The sequence below is a fragment of the Chanodichthys erythropterus genome, chromosome 18, assembly GCF_024489055.1.
Source record: "Chanodichthys erythropterus isolate Z2021 chromosome 18, ASM2448905v1, whole genome shotgun sequence".
In the NCBI taxonomy this organism is placed as follows: domain Eukaryota; kingdom Metazoa; phylum Chordata; class Actinopteri; order Cypriniformes; family Xenocyprididae; genus Chanodichthys; species Chanodichthys erythropterus.
In genome coordinates, this window is record NC_090238.1 from 28,443,935 (window position 1) to 28,465,585 (window position 21,651).

A 21,651-nucleotide genomic window follows, 5' to 3' on the forward strand; every position below is an offset into this window, starting at 1 on the left:
GACAAAATGTTCAAGAATTTTGCTGCATTAATTCATTGGATAGCATGAAGTCTTGAAATTATAAAGATGTTTAGAAATAAAACCATATGTACAGCAGGGCAGTTCATTATAGTTTAAACATTTCATTTGTATAAAAGGATATGTTTAAGAAGTCTGGTGCTGTCGTGGTTCACTACTTGAATTTGCAGCTTGTAAAATCTGGGTTCTGAAGTGAAGCAGTTTGAGCATAAAGTTTATTCCATATAGACTTTACATATTGAGGACATTAACCTCACTAAAAGCTTATAATTATGCCATCTGGAAAGACAAATTAAACAGTAAACAAATTACAGCGATGTGCAGGTGGACATTACCTGTAAAATCTTCTGGAAGAGACAAGTGTCTTGTGAAAAAGTCAGTAACAAGCATTGTTTGACCAATAATAGTTTCCCCTTCACCCCAGTGGCTGTCCGCCAAAAATCGAAAGATAATCAGACAGATTTAATATTCCTACCACACATAAACACCATTAACAAAACACACGCTCACAAACACACACTGACTATGACAACATTAAAAGACCAACAGTACCATATGCACACTAATTGGACAAAGTGCAGACAGTGTTTTAATCACATCACAGTGAACATTAGGGATAATGAGGGTCTTATTTTCATCTTTGAAAGGTACGCTGTAGCTGTAATTAAGGCTTATTGTTATATTTATCTTCCGGCGTGGTGAGTAGCCATGGCAAGTTATGCAGGCAAACATCTTTTGACAATTTATTTGAAAGTAGGTAATTTACTTCACCTACCATGGACCACCATTGCCCTCTGGAGATAATCTGAATGACAGCGGTACAGCTTAAGCTGATAGTTTTGAATGATATGCAACTGAAGGGCTATTGTGCAACCAATATCATTTTATCCAATGCTTCATTTACAGTGCCTGTTTTGAGCCTTTTAATGTATGAAAATGTGGTTTCTATCAAATCAAAGAGATTCTGGTATTTTGTAATTGGCTGATTACACTTGTTTTCCTTTTTTTAACGTCAACCAAGGCACTATGGATGTAAATTAGGCTAAATCTGACATATTTTACTACTGTCATTTTACAACTGACTTGTCAGTTGAAAAGTGCCATTGATTGGACGGTGAATTCTGGGTGTGCAAAAAGTTATAGATTGCAACTGTTATTTTACAAAACTTCTATTCTATTCTATTCTATTCTATTCTATTCTATTCTATTCTATTCTATTCTATTCTATTCTATTCCACTCTACATTATTGTCGGTCGCATCATGATGTTTGTCATTTTTGTTTTAATTTTTGTTTTGTTAATATTTATTTCATTTCCCCACTTCCTTTCATGTATCTCTTTACACAATTTGCCTTCCAGAGATCATCAATTTTAATAGGCCCTACTTAAAATACCATGTATGTTTTGTAAATACTGTATCTGCCTGACAATCATGATAATAAAGCTTTAATTATATATGACTATTTCTGTAGGATTATGCCAGTTAGCAATAATCACTTTACTGAATTTAACATATTATAGACTATAATATTTCATTTAATTTCAGCTAGTAATTAAAAGGCTACATTAGTCAGTATAATAAAAAAAATATAATTAGCAGTGTTTTGTTGAGAAATAATAATATCAGATAATACAGAATGTTAATTAGGTAAAGAGATATATAAGAGATATAATATAGGCTAAATATAATCATATCTTAATTCAGCATTGTTTTTGTCATTCTTATTTCAAAATAAAATGTTAATTAATTAATAATATTCATCAAGCAAGTTTGATATGCATTTATCTTGTATTGACCTCAAAGTTGCCATGCCCTTGACAAAATTATTTCATGGACGTGACATATCATGTTCTTAGTTAATATGTCGTGGCCACGATCACACTAAATAGACCGAACAAGTCTCTTCCCAGTCATCATACTTCTACCTAATTTAAACATTTTTTCTAATTTAGATTTTAGCATTTTATGTTACCATTTCTTTCAGTGTACCAGAATAGAGCAAATGCATGTGCGCTAAAACAATTCTGAATAGCAATTTTAGATAACATTATCCAATTTCTCATATGTAAATAGGGAAAATTTTGATTTTGTATTGACTTTAAAGTCTAGTTCAGTAAGTATTGATTTCAATATAACTTCGGCAATAAAGTGTCTGCTAAGAAGATAATGTAGCAGCAATGCAAATGTTAAGTAGTATTATAGGCAATATACAGATTTAAACACAGATGCTTTAAAGAGTATGATCATGTGCTTGTTTACATAGAAACCATTAAAACTCACTAATGTAACCCTGTAATAAGAGTACTAATGTAATGTGAATTTGCTTGAAATGTTTATATGTATATGACTAATAGGCTAAAGAAAATCACATGGCAACTCTGGGAAAAATAAAACTGCGTGTATGCAATTTCGAAAGGACTTCAAAAACTTTATTTTCGATGGTACACTTTAGACATTCTACTAACTATAAATAACTTTGTAATTACATGTCAACTAACTCTCATTAGAGCATTAGTAGACTGTTAGGTTAGAGTTAGGTGTTAGGGCCCGGGTTAGTAGAATAAAGTTGACCTGTAGCAGCAAAGCTACTTATAGTTAGTAGAATGTCTGTTGGAGATCATCAAAATAAAGTGTTAGCAGATATTAAGCAGTCAGTCTACTAATACTCTACTGAGAGTTAGTTGATATGTAGTTGCAAAGATATTATGGTTAGCAGAATGTCTAAAGTGGACCATCGAAATAACCTTGGAATTTTTGTAATAGCACGGAACCATGATTTATATCACTGAGGTAATGTTCCATTGATACCAGAAACTCTAATATGTAAAAATAAATAAATAAATAAATAAATAAAAGAAATCCCATCACTGTATAGTATTTCATAAGATTTTCTGAAAAAGTTTGAAGTTTGAAAAAGTTTATTTGATTTTAAGCAACTAAGGTGTCCTATTAAAGATCCGGGCACTTCTGAAGAATCATCAAGCAAGCATCATTCTGGGAAAAATCAGCAATATTTTGTGTATCATCTAGGAAGCCGAAATTGTAAATAAACTCACATGCACAAGTTTACTGATCGTGGATCTAGTCTTATAAATGAACACAGTATGAATTTCATTGTAATGCATATCAAGACAACAGTAGCATGAACACCTCATAAAGCTTGTATGAAAGAAATCAGCAATTGGAGGAAGATGATTTAATTTGACCAAAATTACATGTTTGGGCCTAAATCCTAAGCGCCATGTTTTGCCCAAATGTTTTTGCCTAAGCACACAGCAAACAACATTCGTACAGTGAAGAATGGTGGTGGTTGTATCATAGCACATAGTTCTCTGCAGCAGAAACTGGACAACACAAGATATGAGGAAAATGGATGGAGTTAAGTACAAAAAAATCCTGCAGGAAAATGTGCTGCAATCTGCAAGAGCACTGGGATTTGGAAAATAATTAATCTTCCAAATAGACAGTTAAAAACTATACAGAAATAGCCATGCTGGAGAGGCTTAAAACTTTAGTTAAAAAAAAAAAAAAAAAGAGGTTAATTTCCTAGAGTGATGTAGTCAAAGCCCAGACTTCAGTTTGACTGAGCATCTGTGGAATAGCTTTAAAATTGATGTTTACTAATGGTCCGCATCCAATTTGATGGAGTTTGAACAATTTCCTTTAAAAAAAAAAGGAAAAACTAGTGCTGATACTTGAAAGAACATTTAAAGACCTGTTGTACCTAGATTTTCTTATATTTTTTTATTTAAAATCACAAAGAATATCATAGGGGTTACATTTGTCATATCAGCTATGTCTTTCTTGGTGTGATCTTTCAAAGGAAACTGCAGATGCCTCACTGCCTTGTGCACCCAAAATATATCTCTATGCTACAGTGTTGCCTCCAGGTAACATAGCCTATTTTAGTTTGTTTTTAATAAAATAAGACATCAATCTACTGATCAAAGCTATCTCAGAGCAGAACTCAAATACTAAAAAATGAAAGTGCAAAAAAGGTGATCACATGACCCACAGGGGTCCATTCTGTGTCCTGTTTCAGCACATGTGCACGCCACATGGCTCCATATTTTCTCAAATGAAATGTGCATTTTTACTTATTTGTGTCCAGCTAATCACTCACAAACATATGAGTCACCTTCACTGGTAAGTAAAGAAGTATTTTCAAGAACTTTACATTATATATCATCAAATGTTTTTGGTGACAACAAAAAAAACTGTGTGTTGCCTCAAAGCAACATTGTACTATAATGGAATCTCAAAAGGCCATACAGGCATAATATGTTTAAATACAAATGTATTATATTTGTAAAGAAAAGAGTTAGAATTATCTACATGCTTTTGCATTTTTGCATGATTTTGTAATGCACTTATAAAAATAGCAATTCACATACTAGCATATATTACGATCTGCAATTTTCTATAGCACTTCAAAAAGGTATAAAACACAGGTAGCAGTGCCAGTTGATGAGGGGGAGGATGAGGGGTCATACTGTGATGAGGAAGATGAGGTCATAGTGACAATCTGTCAGGGAGAGAGTGAGGGTGAGAGCGAAGATGGGGATGAGGATGAAGACGGATATGATACAATAATAATATGATGGTTTGTAATACTATACTCAGATACAAATGTATAGTATAATGCAATGTAAGTCGCTTTGGATAAAAGCGTCTGCCAAAATGCATAAATATAAATAAATGTACTTGTGTTCCACAATGGTAAATGTTGAGAACAACATCTGGATATAAAATGTTACTTTTTATTAAATATGACATTTTTAATACACTAAAAACATTAATACATGAATACATTAAAATTGTCCACTGTGGTACAATGTTGTTGCCTTGAGGCAACAACATTTTAAAAAATAAATTAAAAATTAATGAAAATGTTTATCGATATTATTAAAGTTTCCAATTTCAAACAACACAATTTTTTTGTGATATCATATTGCATACCATAGAGGGATATTATAAATCTAAAATAGTAGCATTATGTCTAATTGCATCACATTCTGGATCTCAGCATTTTCATGTTCAAAAATATATATATATATATATATATATACTTGATTATAGCAAAAATAAACTAATTTATATATATATATATATATATATATATATATATATATATATATATAAGGGGTGTAACGGTACACGTATTTGTACCGAACCGTTTCGGTACAGGGCTTTCGGTACGGTGCACGTGTGTACCGAAGCATTACATTGCAACCAATATTCACCACCAATAACCGCAATAAGCTCTGCGTTTTGTTACTTTCGATAAGAAACAAAGTGTCATCCTTCAAATTCTGTCCACGAAATCATGAAGTTTAAACAGAAAATGCCATTTTGACGTGCTTTGATGTGGGGTGACCGATCACTGTACAGGCGCCTCAGTTCAACCGGCAGCGCGAGCGCGGAGCGCAAGTGAATGTGTTCATCTCTTCCTCCTTAATACTAGTTACAGAATAAACATGAAAGAACATCTGAAGGTACGTTGCAAGATTCAGTACAACTTACTGAAACGGTCATATCTCATGTAATCGCTCATTCAGTGTTTCAACGGTGGAAAGACATCAATGAAAGTGTCCGTATTCAACAATATGTCATGATGCATTTACCTCAGAAAAGCCATTCAGTGTTCACAGCTTGTTAGTTCGCTAGAGAAATGAACTCTTTCGCTTAATATATGCACTGTATTAGCCAATATATTCATTATTTTACTTAATCTTTTAGTGATATCCTGATTATGCTATTTAATGTATGTTTAAATAAATCTGATGTTAAAATAACAGCCACTGTGTAGAAATGATTATATTTCAACAACGAATTGGAGTAAAAACATTTAGAAGTTAATGCAAAAACTGCCTTAGGTGCAGCTTACAGGTTTGCATACAATTTTTAATTTGAGTGTTGATTATTTTATCTAAAATTAAAAAGCAATTGAATTTAGGCTAATAGTTTGGGCTTCTTTCAAGTTAGGGCTCCCTACATAGTTTATAACATTAGCAGAGATAATTTTTTTTATCCTTAAGAAACTTTTAGTTTTAATTTAATTTAATATATTTAAAATCAAAATCACAATTTGTTCAGTAAACTAAAATATATATATATACTCTCTTACCATATTTATCATGCCCAAAAGACATATACCCCTGGTTTCACAGACAAGGCTTAAGTTAGTCCCAGACTAAAATGCATGTTTGAGCTGTTTTAACTGAAAGCAACTTGCACTGACATATCTTAAAATATGTTACTGTCATCGTTTTGTCTCAAGATGAACACCAGTAAGGTTTTGTTTTTTGTTTTTTTCCTCTAAGGCACTTTTATAAAAGCTACTTAAATATCCTCATTGAACTAAGATCTAATCCTGGCTTACTCTAAGCCCTGTCTGTGAAACCAGGCCATAGCATCCAAACCAACACACTGTCATGGCAATTCATAACTATTGGGGAATTGGTGGTGAATTTGTGGAGTTTGTACGATCACATTTGTACAATTTTGTATGATTTGTTCGTGGGATAAGTTTAGGGGTTGACCTTCACGCTTATTTTATTTTATATTTCCAACATTTTTGTAGAAATTCATATGAAACTGCTCCAAAATAGTAGTATTATTTTTTGATGAGGATATCATAGCTTGCATACTTTCCACTTGCTTTCCTTTTAACACACAACAACAACATGGTGTTCTTCAACATAGTGCAGAGTCAGGCTACGTTTCCATGGTTACAGAAGTTGGTGAGCTCTGTGCAAAACATTCCCATGCCTGCTCTCTACCTGGAGAGTCAATCCAGTAGAAAGAGGGAAAAAAAAATCTTGTGGTAGAATTATCAAAAGCTTATTGAAGCACTTCTTTGAAATACTGAGATGCACAGATGGATTGCATGGCAACATTTTTTAACAATTATAAGGAAGTAAATAACTTCTTATCAGATAAAGCCTGAATGGATTAGGAAAACATGTTTAATATGCCCCTTGAGTAGATCTTGAATCCTCAGTGTTGGACAAAAGACGTTTCTCTACTCTTTTAAAATGAGAAAAATAATTTTACTTTGATTGTCCACTGCAGACATACTCCTTTGCAACTGTATACGGACTAGTGATCGACCGATGTATCGGTTTACCGATATTTTTCCCGATATTTAAGCATTTTTCCATAATCGGGTATCGGTTTTGTAATATCGGATTCGCCGATTTACGGCGCCATCTTGTGGCCGTTTTGAGACTTCTTCCGTCTGAGGAGATCAGTCAACAACAACTCAGTGCACAGGTAAAGTTTATGTTCTACTTGGTTTGCTTTAATTAATCAACTTTATTTAACATAACAGACATGCACAAATGAGATCTGAGACATAAATTCCTGATATAGTTAATTTATGCAGCTTGTTTCTAAACAATTGAGACGAACTCATTGAGTCACATAGTGTAATTCGCCATGTCCTGCCCCAATAAACACGTAACTTTACATGAATTAAATAAAACAGACGTGAATGAGTGCATGTTGAAAATAAAAGCGCTGAATTTAATTCTCTATCTGTTGTATTTGCTCACCATTAGTCTAGAAGAAAAAGTTCGTTCATATTGCTTAGCAACTGACGGATGATCAGGAGGCTTAAGCAAGGCCACTGAATGAAACTTTTGACAAGATTATCTTGTTTAAACACCCTAGATTATATTATCATTTACTACATAACAGTTATTTCGCTAATACACATATAAATATAGCCTACCGCTTTGTGGAAATGAATTATTTATTATCTCCATGCGCGATCGCGGTTGATTAAGTTATAGTCAAACAGCACTTTGTCAGTTGGCATTTCATGATTTAACGTTAGATTAAATTTAGATCATAAAATGCCAACTGACAAGTGATGTTTAACTTTATTAGATTATATAATCATTTGATTTACTACATAACCATTATTTAGTTAATACAAATCTAAATAAACGCAGCTCTGTGGAAATTATTTAGTATCTCCACACGCGATCTCGGTTGAGGAGCCCAATTTATAGTTTTGTGTAAATGCATAGATAAGTTACAGCACTTTGTCAGAAAGCATTTCATGATTTAGACCGACAAAACATAATAATTAATAACACTAGTTGGAAAATGCAATGATGTATGCTGTTTTGTTTGTTACTTTCCTGACAATGTTATATATTCCAGCTAATATTATCCAGTAAAGTTTTTTTTTTTTTTTTGTATGCAAGGAGGGAGTGATTGTTATAAATAAAATGGTTTGTTCAGCTCATTTGTGTTGTAATAATTGTCAAAAACAGAAGTATAACAGTAAATAAATATCGGTTCTGCATATCGGTTATCGGGTACATAAACATGCAAATAATCGGTATCGGTATCGGTTATGAAAAATCAATATCGGTCGATCACTAATACGGACATACTTACTTTGCAACTACATGACAACTTTATCGGACCTAAAAAAAAAAAAAAAAAAGTTCCCCTTTGTTATATTATAACTATACAGTGAAGTTTAGACACTGGGCCTTTTGGAACTAATTGAATACACTTAGCCTAGTTAACACTGGTTATTTATGTGAAATTAGTGTCTATTGAAACAAAAAACAAAAAGATATATCTTTTCTAGACATAACATCTCCATAGTGAGTGATCTGAAGAGCTCCAGAGCTTTCAGCACCGTGACAGTTAATCACTAGTGAATTACAATATAGCTAATGAAGAGATGTATCTTCAAAGCGATTTCAACTGCGAGTTAAATCAAGCTCTGCATACATTATTTAGTTCAGTTTAGCAATATACAACTGGAATTTATCTGTATTAGTTTTACTGTTATATAAAGACAGCAAGCTGAAAACCAAGCCAGCAGAACAACAGTTACGACTAGGACCTATAAACAAGCTTTGCAATCCATTCTTACAGTCTTACACAGATTACAATGCAACAGTTTGGTAACATGTATAGTGTTAAGTGTGTATATATATATATATATATATATATATATATTTTTTTTTTATTTTTTTTTTTTTTTCTCTCCTTTAGGGCTTCACGGTGAAAAAATGAATTTGGAAGAACTTGAGGTATTCTTTATATAAAACCCCCTCATTGTTTTAGATATGATATGTCAGACCCATAATAGTAGACTGTAAAAGGTCAATTGTTCCAGATGTCAACAGCAGTCTTGGGTCTCCACAGGTAACGAGGTTGATTAGGTTCAGCAGAGGGAGCCAGATCTCTGGGCACTGCATTCTAATCCCCCATGTGAGTAAATGACTAAATAAACAGATGAATAAATAAACGTGTTTAGTGGGAACTTCAATTAGCCGCTTGTTTGACATGGGCCGCTGCCACTGAAACTTGTCAGGAATGCAATATAAGACGCTAGAAGCAGAAACCTATTAGAAGTGACAATTTCTAAAGCTGAAGCAGAACTGCAGTCGAGCTGTGCACTGCTATTCAATGCATAAAATATTCAGATTTGACTGGAAATGATGATTTATATTTTGGTTTGGGCGAAGGTCATAGGGAGACGTGCAAGGGTACCAGTTTGATTTGTTCTCCAAAATGAAAATTGCTGCGCAAACTCCCATATTTTTCTCTTTTCTTTTTAAAATATGCCATCCATGCCTGCAAATATGTAATGAAATTTGTACCAAAAAACAAACAAAAAACACAACCTCTTAATTGTTATTCCAATATGCACACAATACAATGTAAATTGGCATAGTGTCAGATTTGAAACAGATTAAAGGGTCATGAAACCCCCCTGTTTTAGCCTGGTTGTTCACACCTCTGAGCTGGAAAAAGTCTGTAAAAATGGGTGTGTAAAGCTCTGAAAAAGTGGGAGTGTAGGGGGGGGGGGGGGATGGGGGGGGGAACACACTCATTATACAGAATAATGAATATTAATACATGAGCACGGAGAAAATGACAACAAACTCCCAAGCACAAAGGAGAAATGTGCAAGAATATTTAAAAGGGCTAATAATACTTTTATTACGTTTACGAGCACTACAGTCTCATTAAAAACGACACGTAGTTTAACAGAGAAAGAATAAAGACATAGTGTAATTTGGTCCATTCTCTAAGTGTTTTGTTTATCAGAATAATCGTGTCATCGCGTTCAGATACACCACTGTATCAGTGTCCAGTTTGCATATATAATTCATTTGAAGAAGACTTGAAATATGTGTGCATACACTGTGCTGGTTCATTTATGGCAGGAGAAAATGCAAATTATGTCTATAAAAACTTTAAACACCGATACTTGATTCTGTATATGAGAATCCACTTAGTTAGTGTTGTTAAACAACGCAAAGCTCCGAGCTGAAACCAATCATATGCACGCTCCGCCTGTATATCATAACAATCGTATTTTTCATGTGTTCGTATTCAAACTCCAGTTCGACCGCATCGCGGGCAAAATACATACAACACTCACGTGCTTGCTGTGCTGAGGAAAACATATGCATGGCTCACGTGTCCAAACGCAGAGGTGAATGAGCCGCACTTTTTTTGATATTTTAATACTTCCTCATGATTATACTGCAATTATAATCTTATACATACTACAGCGCAGTGATTGGATTGAATGTGCTTTATCTCATGAATAAACACAGAAACTGTTGAAGTCAGCATGTTCGACCAGCCCATATTTGGAGCCAACCAGCACATCGGTTCTTGTCGTGGTACACAATGACGCCAGATTTTGTGACAGCTCAAAAAATGTGTTCTGGGGTTTCATGACCCTTTAAAGATGTTATAAAAAAAAATAATAATAAATAAATAAATAAAAAAGTTCAACAACCTAACTAGAGTAAGGGAACTTACCATTAACCAATTAAAGGGATAGTTAAGCAGATAAACATCAAATTTTCATTTTTGGGTGAACTATCCCTTTAATAATTTTACAGTGTGTTATTCTGCCCTGTTTAGTTCCTAATATAAGTATTTATTGTGTATATACAATTAACTATATACACACAAGACATAATTACATTAAGAACTAAACAGGGCAGAATTACACGCTGTAAAAATGCTAAGGTGTAAAACTGTTAATTGGTTAATGGTAAGTTCCCTTACTTATATGCTGAAAAAGTGTAATATATGGAAGTAAAATAATGCCTGTCTAACGAACACTGAAAGGGTCAAACAGTTGTTACTATTAAACTAGAGTTTGAGAGCATTGTGACAGTTTTGTTAAGATAAATGTTTCTGATTTGCTCTGAAGTTTTGTTTTTGTTGTTTTTAGATGTGTACATACCATGTAATTTTGTTCAAGTACAAAAATATCATATCTGAAAATGTAAGAATCTGTTAATTGTTATGATGAGGGCATTATTGAACAGAAAACAGGAGATCACACATCCTTCAGGGACAACAAAGTGACAAGCGACCGCAGATGCTCTGTGTTTGTTCTGCTGCCTCCCTTGATACAACCAGTGTATAGATGTCAACCTGAAATTTTTGTCACACAAACTGAGCACTATCTGAGGTTGAATAAGCAGAAAATCTAGGGTGCATGAAACAGAAAGGCTATGACGTTCTTATTGTGCTGGCTGAAGTTAAGGTTGGGCTGTTCATTGGAGACAGTAGGTCCAGAGGTCAGACATCTTTTATCTTTGTGGCACACCTAGTAATGTCATGCTGTACCTGGAAAGCATATGGTGCTGGTTTCTCTTGTCAAAACAAAAATAGATGTTTTCACCCAAGTGTACTGTGTATTTTATTTACTGTATAGATTGTGCATTATAGTTTTGTCACAATGCCAAAATTCAGAGTTCAATACAGGATACCTGACTAAAATACCTCGATAACAATACAGAATCGATACCACAGCAAATAAACAAACAAACAAATAAACAGGGTTCCCACTCTTTCATGAACACCAAGATACAAAGATATAAGAAAGATACAAATGAAACAAACAGTACTTCACATTTTTCAGGCAGTCTTCACTCTATAAATTAACTATACTATATAACTGATTCTTAAAAAATATATTAAGGTTATTCAGTCAAGCATTGGGTGATTTTCTATTTTCTTTTGTTGTTTGATTAACACAGACTGGTTTATTAGGCTACAAGGGGTGGAAGAAAAAAAAAAGAGGGAAAAAAAAATCGATTCATCAATGCATCGCGATTCTTTCTCCAACGATTCTGGATCTCAGAATCGATTCTGAGCTGAGATGCGCGATGACACTGAGTGTGCTTTAGAAACACCCATTTACTGCTTGCTTCCAATTCCTCTCACACATACACCACTCGTACCTTCTGCAAAATAATCATTCATAAAGTTCGGAAAGGTTTGAAACGAATTACAAAGGACATTTGCAGGCTTCTTTGCACAGGATGGCCTGTGAGAGACACGCGCTTTGTTTGATGTTACACACGCAGTGCGCGGTCTCACTCGCCGGTATTTTCCTTACAAATGCTCTACGAAGTTATCATTTATGTCGTCTGGAATGCAGAGGATTTATATATTTAAAATATGAAACTCAGAAGGCTGCTTTCAATTTCAAATGCTGACACGCGCTTTTGTGAAGAGTGCTTGCTCGCGCACTCTTTTTTTTTTTTTTTTTTTGCCCTCATAGTTCACTGACAAGGTTTGTACTGTAAATATGATTGACTTTTAAAAGGTGGGATATTTTTTTCCTATTGAAAATGTGATCTTACATAACAGCTCACTTTCAGCAGTTATTTTATCTATGCTCGTAACATTTCTTACAGATTTCTGCTCGTTGTAAATCAGATAAAGATAAATTAGCACAGTACCAGTGCAAGTGATTGCGTGTGAATTAGTCATACCGTCTCTCTGTTCATTGTGAAGCTGTGGGTTGTAAATGGTTACTTCAAAAGTAGAATATATATGCTATCCACAAGTTTCCTACACCCCATGAGGCCTTGCGTCAAACGTGGGAGCGTCTTCCGGTTCGAAGTAAACAAGCTGGACGTGACACTCATTCATTCAACAGTTGACAGTGATTCAAGATTTAACGATCCAAACTTGCGAACGTTTGTTTTTTACTTAAAGATTTAAGATTCCGGCATCAATATTTGAACAATGTTTTACAATAAACAAAATGTTACAGTAATAATAATGCATTAAATTTATGTCAGGAGTGCACATCAATCATGCTAAATCTAACTGATATTTATATTGACATAAAAAGAAAACACAGACCTATTCAGTTAGGCCTGCTTCCATTTATTTGCGATCACAAGAATGCAAAAAACAATTCCATTAAGGCTTTTAAATCTAAAGGCTTACACATTTAGAAATATATTGATAACATACCCTATGTTTACGTCACTTTTCTGAGACTTTCTATTGATTTTCCTCTAAATTATGCGATGATTGATATCAGAGGATGTTTGCGCGATCTATCCTGATCCTTTCAGCCAGAGCAACAGAGGGAGCTCATGAGAAGACAACAAGAGTTATGAGTTATACGAGTTAACCGGAGTGTGAATCTGTGAAATATGCATTTGTCAGGAATCAACAGGCACAGGTAAGAGACAGATAAAACATTAAACCAAATAAAAACACGATTATAATCACATAAGAACGGTCTTCATTCCTCAAGCAGTCTCTGATATTTTCCATAAGTGTATTATCGCAGTGGTTAACATAAGTAGCCTTTAGCATCGCATACAGTGGAAACGCGACTGGCTCTGGCACGCACGACACGTTAGGAGTCAATAACATCATAAGGCTTTGGTGCTAGCATCAGTGACGGGAAGTACAGACAGCGGGTTGTTCATGTATTGCAGGGTCAGGATGCTCTAGTCATGCAGCAGCACTTTTGTGGAAGGTCAGTAAAGTAAAGAGCAATTAAGGCGAGACACTACAGGTGAATAGGGATTTTTTTTTTTTTAATTAAAAGATATCACTGTGAAACTTCTCCAGTTTATTACTGGCATAAACATAAGAAAAAAAATGTATTACAAGTTTTGTGTAAATTTATGTTTTAATATGCAAATGAGGCCTTATATACTTAAATATGTGCTAATTTGCATGCATTTCCAAAAACAAAATCTGAAAATTGGAAAGGTCCAGGTTTAAAATTTTTGGTTCTATTTGTTGACATATTAGATGAAAGGGCTTTTACAGAAGGGATTCTGGATATCTTATTTTGTGCTTTAGTAAATTAGAGAACACTGACAATAGCCTTAAAAAACCTATTTTCGCCATGTTTTTTTGAGTAAAATGACCTGTAACTCAGGATAGGAATGATATATCAACACATCCATCTGTAAAAGCCTTCAGAATATAGCTAAGTATAAGTCTGGAAAAGTTGGTGCTTGTAGTTGCTACTGAAGTGGGGATATCTGACTCTGAGTGTGAGAAAAAACTCATTTTGAGAAAACAGCCTTTAAAGTTTTTATATTGTATAATTTCATTTATTTCTATTGAAACCCAACCTACAAACAAAATATATATTCAGTTTATTATTATCAGTATTATGTAATTTTTAAAACACATGGAAATTGATAAATGAATAAATTATTAATAACAATAGCCTTAAGCTGAAGAGAACTACCTTAAACACACATAACAGCAGTCACAAAAACTGCAAACTTCTGCAGTACCTATCTCTCTCACACAGGATACACTCCAGCAACACACTACTACAAAACCCACGATTCTGTGGATCGATGTTAATTTTCAGCCCTGATCCATCATAGTTAGGACAACATAAACCACTGACTAATTCATACAATTGTGTGACGTGAATTATGAGCCATTCCTGTGTGGCGCGGCTGTCATTCCCAATCCCTCCAACACACTCTTTCCCTTTCCAAACAATAGGTTACGCGATGAGACACTCGCTGATGGGGTTTCATCGTCTAATCTGTTGTTTACTTTCTTTTTTACTAGCTTTTGCAAGTGACAGCTGTTGCCGTATTTTCAGTGAAACTTTCTGACTTGATTTCGGTGCTGTCGCATTTTCTCTCAGGCGCAGAATAAACAAGGAAGCGTGACGCCTGAGAACCAATCACGTAGTCAGAAATTCACATCGATCAATCAGATGTGGTTTTCGGCTGTAGATTCCCCGGCAAACTTTAAGGGTTGGTTATTTCTACAAAGGAAATATCCATATTTGGATTAGACAGCGCTGTTAATGAAACTGAGAGCTTTACAATGATACGAGGCATGACATGTTTCTGTGAATGGAGACGGCACGGGAGCTCGCGTTAGAATGCTAACTTTTGGTGATTTCCGATAGAAATCTAAAGGCGCAAGTTGACAAAATATAATGAAATAACCACATTAATGTGTAATGTTGACATATTTTTTATTTTGACATGAAAGCTTACATGTTAAGGGAGCAAACTGGCCCAAAATCTCAAAATTGACCACTGCATGAAAAAATGATGTTTTCACCTGCCGTGTCTCGCCTTAAGGGCACGAAAACTGTTTATTGTATTGTGATATTAATGTAGTAAACTGAGATGTTGTCCCTGAGCACCATAACGACATCTCTCATAAAGATTTTAAACTTTACAAAGTAAACAATGATCCAAAATACACTTAGCCTCTTCGCTAATTAGAACACAAAATACCATTGGTATGCTACTTCCGCCGCCTCACCGGAAGTTGTACCCACGTTCTCTTTTACAGTAGCGCCCCGCGGAAACAGGTGGATAAGAAGTTGAGTTTCTAAGCTCCTTTAGTGATAAATCACAGGACAGCGCTGACTAGTTTCTGTGTTCCTCTCTGTGCGCGCGATCTTCACGTTTTGCGCAGTTACTATTTGTATGAGTGTTCCTGCCACTATGCAGCTGCGCGAGCACGGTAGCTCGGAATAATAATACATCTCGTCTAATTGCTTGAATGTACAAACCTTAAAACAAACACAACTGACAAAGTTTAGTGAAGACGCAAGGCTCACCGCTCACGCGCCATCACTGTGTTGAACCGCCGTTTATCTCCGTGTTTTGCTTTTATGCCACTGACTGGACGGGCGGAGTCGTGGCTACACACACGCGGTAAAGTTTTTAAGGGGAAAGTATTAACAGGATGAAAAAAACTAAATAACCGACATGGGAAAATTACATCGGTTAGAGGTTCTGAATTTCGGTTTCGGTTACTTTTCGATTAATCATCCAGCCCTAGTAAGTGCTTTAATGCACTTGCATCTAAAAATGGTTATACAGTATGACGAAAATTAATGTAAACACAGCCAGTTATGTCTTAAGGGATTAAACGGACAGGTCTATGTTGTCATACACTCAAACAACAGTAAAGATGAGAAAGAAAAATCATTCAGAGTTCTTGAATGGAAAACGTTCAGATAATCTTAAATACTGAAAGCACTATTTGTTTATTGCTTGTAATATGCTTCTTTGCTCCTCTTTATTATTTGCTACTTGCTTGTATGTTTTTAAGTTATATAAGTTTAAAATTCTTAATTGTTTAAATTTAGTATTTTTTTTTTCAATTTGTAATTATTTTAAGTAGGGTACTTATAATTACTTTTGTAAGGATATGTAAATGTAAGGATTTTAAGAATTTCAAGTCAGTAAACTACTTAATAAATAAATTTTAAAAATGATCAAGAACCGTTTTGGAATCAGGTCGTGACTCCCGGAATCGGATCGTGAGGTGACTAAAGATTCCCACCCCTATAGGCTACTGTCACTTTAAGACCTGCATGGGTCCAATACACTGGAGCACATCCGATTTCCTTCTCAACTGTTTTGTTCACTAGTAAAGACATACCCGGTTCAGTCGACTGGATGTAAGTGAATACTCACCAGGATGTGCATTGACACATTTTTGACCATTCAAGGGAAAAAGATCTGAAGCTGCGATCGCATGCTGTCTATATGCAGCTTTCGGTGTTTGGCTGTGTGCCCTTCAGATCTAAGTCCATCAGCATGAGTGTCCCGCGCTTTATTTTCTCATGCACGCATGTTTCTTTGTTTCTTTCTTTGTCATGCGCTGCGTGGATATATTTTACTCCCTGCAGGTAGTGGAAGCAGAGCTCTGCACAGATGTAGTACCTGTATATTGTGCAACACTAGTGTATTATTATGGATAGAATATAACTCTCTGTTCACTGTTTGTTTTTTTGGCCAACACAAAAGATCCCTAAAGCAGGCAAACAACCATTAATTCTATCCATGCAAATGTGTCTAAGCCCTAAATCCCAGGGCTAAGTTGGTTCTTCATGGACTCCATTAAAAAACATGGTGCATACTCAGAAACTAGCATACTTCAACCCTACATTGTTGGGCATTCTTGGAATCACAAAGAGTGCCAGTCTGCTTCAAAGCACTTCAGCCTGTGCAAACTAATCAATTGAACCACCGTGGCAGTAGAGGGTTCAACTCCTATTTTCCTTAGCCAGCTGATGTTGTCTAGACTGTGCATGCATGATTGAAAATCAATGCTCAATCATATTCACTATAATCTCTATGTGAGCATTTCTAGGCTGAGAATATGCAAGTGCAACAACCCTTGCAAACAGAAGATACATGCTAAGAAGTAATGAAACCATGTTAGCCTTACTTTCCAAAATATTTTAGCAGAGAATGCCTCAAAAAATGTTTAAGAAATTTTTGTCGTCAACTTTTTGATGTTAAGATATTACACAAAGCAGAGCTAGAGAAAAATAAGTTGTCTTTAAGTTCTTTTTTTTTTTAAGTTGTCAATTTTAGGTCTTAAAGCTGCAGTCCGCAACTTTTTTTGTGTTAAAGATTTACAAAAAATATATAATGAGAATATACAACATGAATTCATTTTCCAAACCGTGTTTTTGTCTTATCCTGAATCATTATGGTACACTTATAATAAGTGTTTATATTCAGACTATTTCAGACTGGACTGGTAGGACTCGCCGCAGAGTATCACAGTAACTGCATGACTCGCCATAGACCTACACGGAGAAAAGTAGCTCCGGCTAGAATGTTCCTCCGCAAAACGCGTGCAGTTCTGTTTATTAACTGGTAGAGGGCCAAAAATCGCAGACAGCAGCTTGAAGTTTTTTAATCTAAAATGAACTCCCTGTGAAGTTTGCTTTAATTTGGAGCAAGAAATAAAGAGTGACTTTATTGTGTTAAACGTAGGTCACTTTGCTCTCAGCTACTCTGAGCAAAACAACCAGTAAAAACCATTTGGTGAAAGTAAAAATGTATGTTTCTTAATTCTTCTTGTTCAGAAATGACACACTGCCTTTAATGTTTTGTCCACAGGCTGGAATTTAACCAAGCTTTGAGGTAATGTTTTCTTCTGGTGAGGATCTATGCAAATTGTTTAATCTCAGCGGTGATCTGTACCATTTCCGCTCTCCACCACCTGTTCTCTGGGCATGCAGTACGAAAACTCCCTTGAGTCCATAGACTCCTAAAGCTTCTGTGGAATTAATGTCCTGTGATCATTTGGGGCTTTGACCGCTCCAGTTTGCTATTCAAATAATGAAATAATGAGGACTACATTACTATCATTAATGGTGTTAAGCATGCTAATGGGGTAAACGTCAACTCCACATGAATCTGTGCCAGTTTTGTGCAAGATTGTATATGCCCATAGAATCCTATTCCCCAGGACCCCAAGTTATAGGCATTCTTTAAGTCCTGTTCAAAAGCGCATCACAATATTCTGATATTTTCTTGTAGATAATTAAAATAGTCTGGTTATCCTTGCAGCAGGTGGTAGTGAGGTCAAATGCAGGATAACTCTTAGTTGTATGCTAAGCTAGTTCACTAATCCTCTATAGATCAGATTTTGGATTTCTAATCAGGCACCACAGACATTTGAGACATCAAGTAGCTGTTTGCACGTTGCACCAAAAGTGCTATCGTACAAGCACTTTATGTTGCTGTAATAATTGTATGTTTTACACCATCATGCTGATAACATTTCTATGGTCATTCAACAATTCTGCAGCCTGAATCACTGAAGGGAAATCACCCTTACAACTGTATAGGCAGCCAAGTTTTATTGAAAGACAATTTTACCAGCGGTGTAGAACCCGTTTAAATGTCTATGAGAAAAAGGTTGGCGGTAAATGAATAAATTATATCATCTGACATTTGAGAAAAATGGATGAAGGTTATCTTTGATATATTTTATGGCCACAAACATAACAAAAACTATATAGATAAAATTATTATTATTAACAATAATAATAATAATAATAATAATAAATGTGTATATCATACTATACCGTTAAAAAAAAAAAAAAAAAAAACACTTAATCAAGCCAAAGGAAAGCCAAAAAAATAAAAATAAAAAATCAGTGCTCTTAACCTCCAAATACAAGGGATTTCCTGCAGTGACCTTACCTTAGTTCACCTCATTACACTGACCTCTCAAAAACCCACTTCATTCACACTGTGCTCAACCTTCCCTTGTCACAGCAATGCACTACAACAAGTCTCCAAAGAATGCAAGTTCTCCAGCCAATAGAAAGGTAAATAGCCCTGGCATTTCACTCTCTGCATTCATCAAACTTTTCATCCTCTATTTCCCTTCACATATAAACCCATATGCCTGAGGACATATGGAGAGGAGGTGAGCATAATCATTCACTGGAAGTCCATTGCCTGGAAACCGGTGAAAGAGGGCAGGAATGATTTGGCCTGTATGTTTTCATTTCCTTTCCAACCAAGTGCATCAATGCTTTTCCTTCTGGTATTGCAAGGTTGTTTATCTCAGAAAATCTTTACAGCCCTTCGTCTTTTTGAGGAACATAGTAGCATAAATAAATGACCACTTCTGCTAATGTTATTACTCACATTGATTAAGTTGTTTCTTCAACTATGGGTCCTTTTAAACATGAACATCATGCATTTTTATCACATCTCAAATCACCATTCATTTTGTGAGGGTGCTGAAAATGACATTTTTTTTAATAACCTTTAGCCAAAAGCTTCATAGCTATGCATTTTCATAGCTATGCATTCTAACAAAATTGATATTCATACGCAATCAAATATATTGATGCACAGAGTATTATAACAAAACTGAAATTCATTTTCAACCAAATTATTTAAATGTTAAGATCTCAATTTCATTCTCAGAATTTAAAATATAATATTATATTTATGATAGGAGTTTCATATTTTGAGATTCAAAGTCTCTGTCTTGGACAAGGATAAGTAGCAAAAAATTAATTATAATGGCATGGAAAAAAAATTAAAATCAAAACCTTAGCAAAAATGTGTAAATAAAAATCAAATTCTGAAAAATAAGTCTATAGTTAAAGAAACACCTATAAATAAATCTCAGGTCTATCCACTGGCCTGAAGAAGAAAAAAAAATGTTATGAATATGCCATATCTACATCACGATTCACGGCATATGGCTCATCTCACAAATACTTTTCTGGTTGTTTGGTTTATTCTTTTTCTCTTTTTTTTTTAACCTGTAATTTGCAAAATAATAACCAAGAGTATTTTGTTTACAAAAAAGAGACTTCCCTTTGGTTGATCTACATTGTAGTTTCTTTTTCATTTTGCAAAGCATGATAATTTTATAATGTTTCAGATTCCTGCCGAGCTGTTGTATGTGTGAAAAGAACAAGAGAATATATGGAGCCAAGCAGTCAGTGATTGAACAGCATGTGGAACTGCTGCTTTGTCTTTCAAGTGCATGATGTGTGCCTGAAGATTTCGTAATTTCCCAACCTTCTCTCCAACCTGACTATCTAATGAGGCTTCCTTAACTGTTGCACCCCACTTATTTCCCCCTTCAATTTCTCTTTCATTCTGGCCTTTATACATATCATTTCCATTCTGCCTCATTTCAACTCACTATTCCTCTATGAGAAAAGATGAAATGATGATTCCTACTGTACGGTGAAGTTCTTCATTCTGTTCTGTACTTTACTCAACCACATTCACATCACACTATTATGCCAAGTTACATTTGAATGGTTCAAAGTTTATGAAGTAGAGAACTGCATGAAAAGTTGTGATGGAGAAACCTTTTTAATTACCTTTAGTTGGAGATGAGAGACTTAATCAAAGCCTTTTTTTAACTTCTTATAATTTATTTATCAGATGTGTCTGGGAATTAAAAAATACCTCTAATAAAGGTGGTAGCGCACAGTTAAATTTGCTTTACTACATTAAAAAAAGAAAATTGTGCAGTACCATATGGAGATATTTCTACCTCACATAACACCTAAAATTCCTTTAGTTGTTGTAACCCAATGCAGTCAATTTGATTCAGTCATACTTTGATATTTTTTACTTTAATAAAACCATTTAGATCTTACCAAGTAAAGCACATTGTTGAGAAAAAAACAAAACAGAAAACAGCTCTTTACCTTCCTCCCACACCTGGGAACTTGCTTTTGTCTTTGCCATTGTCTGGTCTTTTGCCCAGGAGTCCTCGGCTGATGTTAAACTCCAGGCAAACTCAGGATAATATCCAGTAGGCCCACGGTCACATGACTTTCCCTTTGAAATGCAATCTAAAAAAGAAATAAGAGAAAAAATATATATATACATTTGCATAAGCAAAAATATATTGTTCATTATTTAACAGAGCAGCATTTTTGGATGTTTTGGGGCATTTTATAGACACTTTTAGTCTTGCAGAGGTCTTCAACCCTACTTCTGGGGACTCACTGCAGAGTTTAGCTCCAACCCTAATCACACATCAGAAACTGCTAATCAAGCTCTTGAGGATTGCTT

At 34.8% G+C, this 21,651-nt stretch overlaps 1 protein-coding gene across 1 annotated transcript in view; it reads right to left on the reverse strand.

The window, feature by feature from the left end:
- The window catches only part of alk (ALK receptor tyrosine kinase), a 504,605-nt gene that overhangs the window by 252,936 nt on the left and 230,018 nt on the right, over positions 1 to 21,651 (reverse strand). The window contains exon 3 of the mRNA XM_067367730.1: positions 21,282 to 21,428. Within this exon, the coding sequence (XP_067223831.1) occupies positions 21,282 to 21,428 (147 nt within the window). The remainder of the gene's footprint in view (positions 1 to 21,281; positions 21,429 to 21,651) is intronic.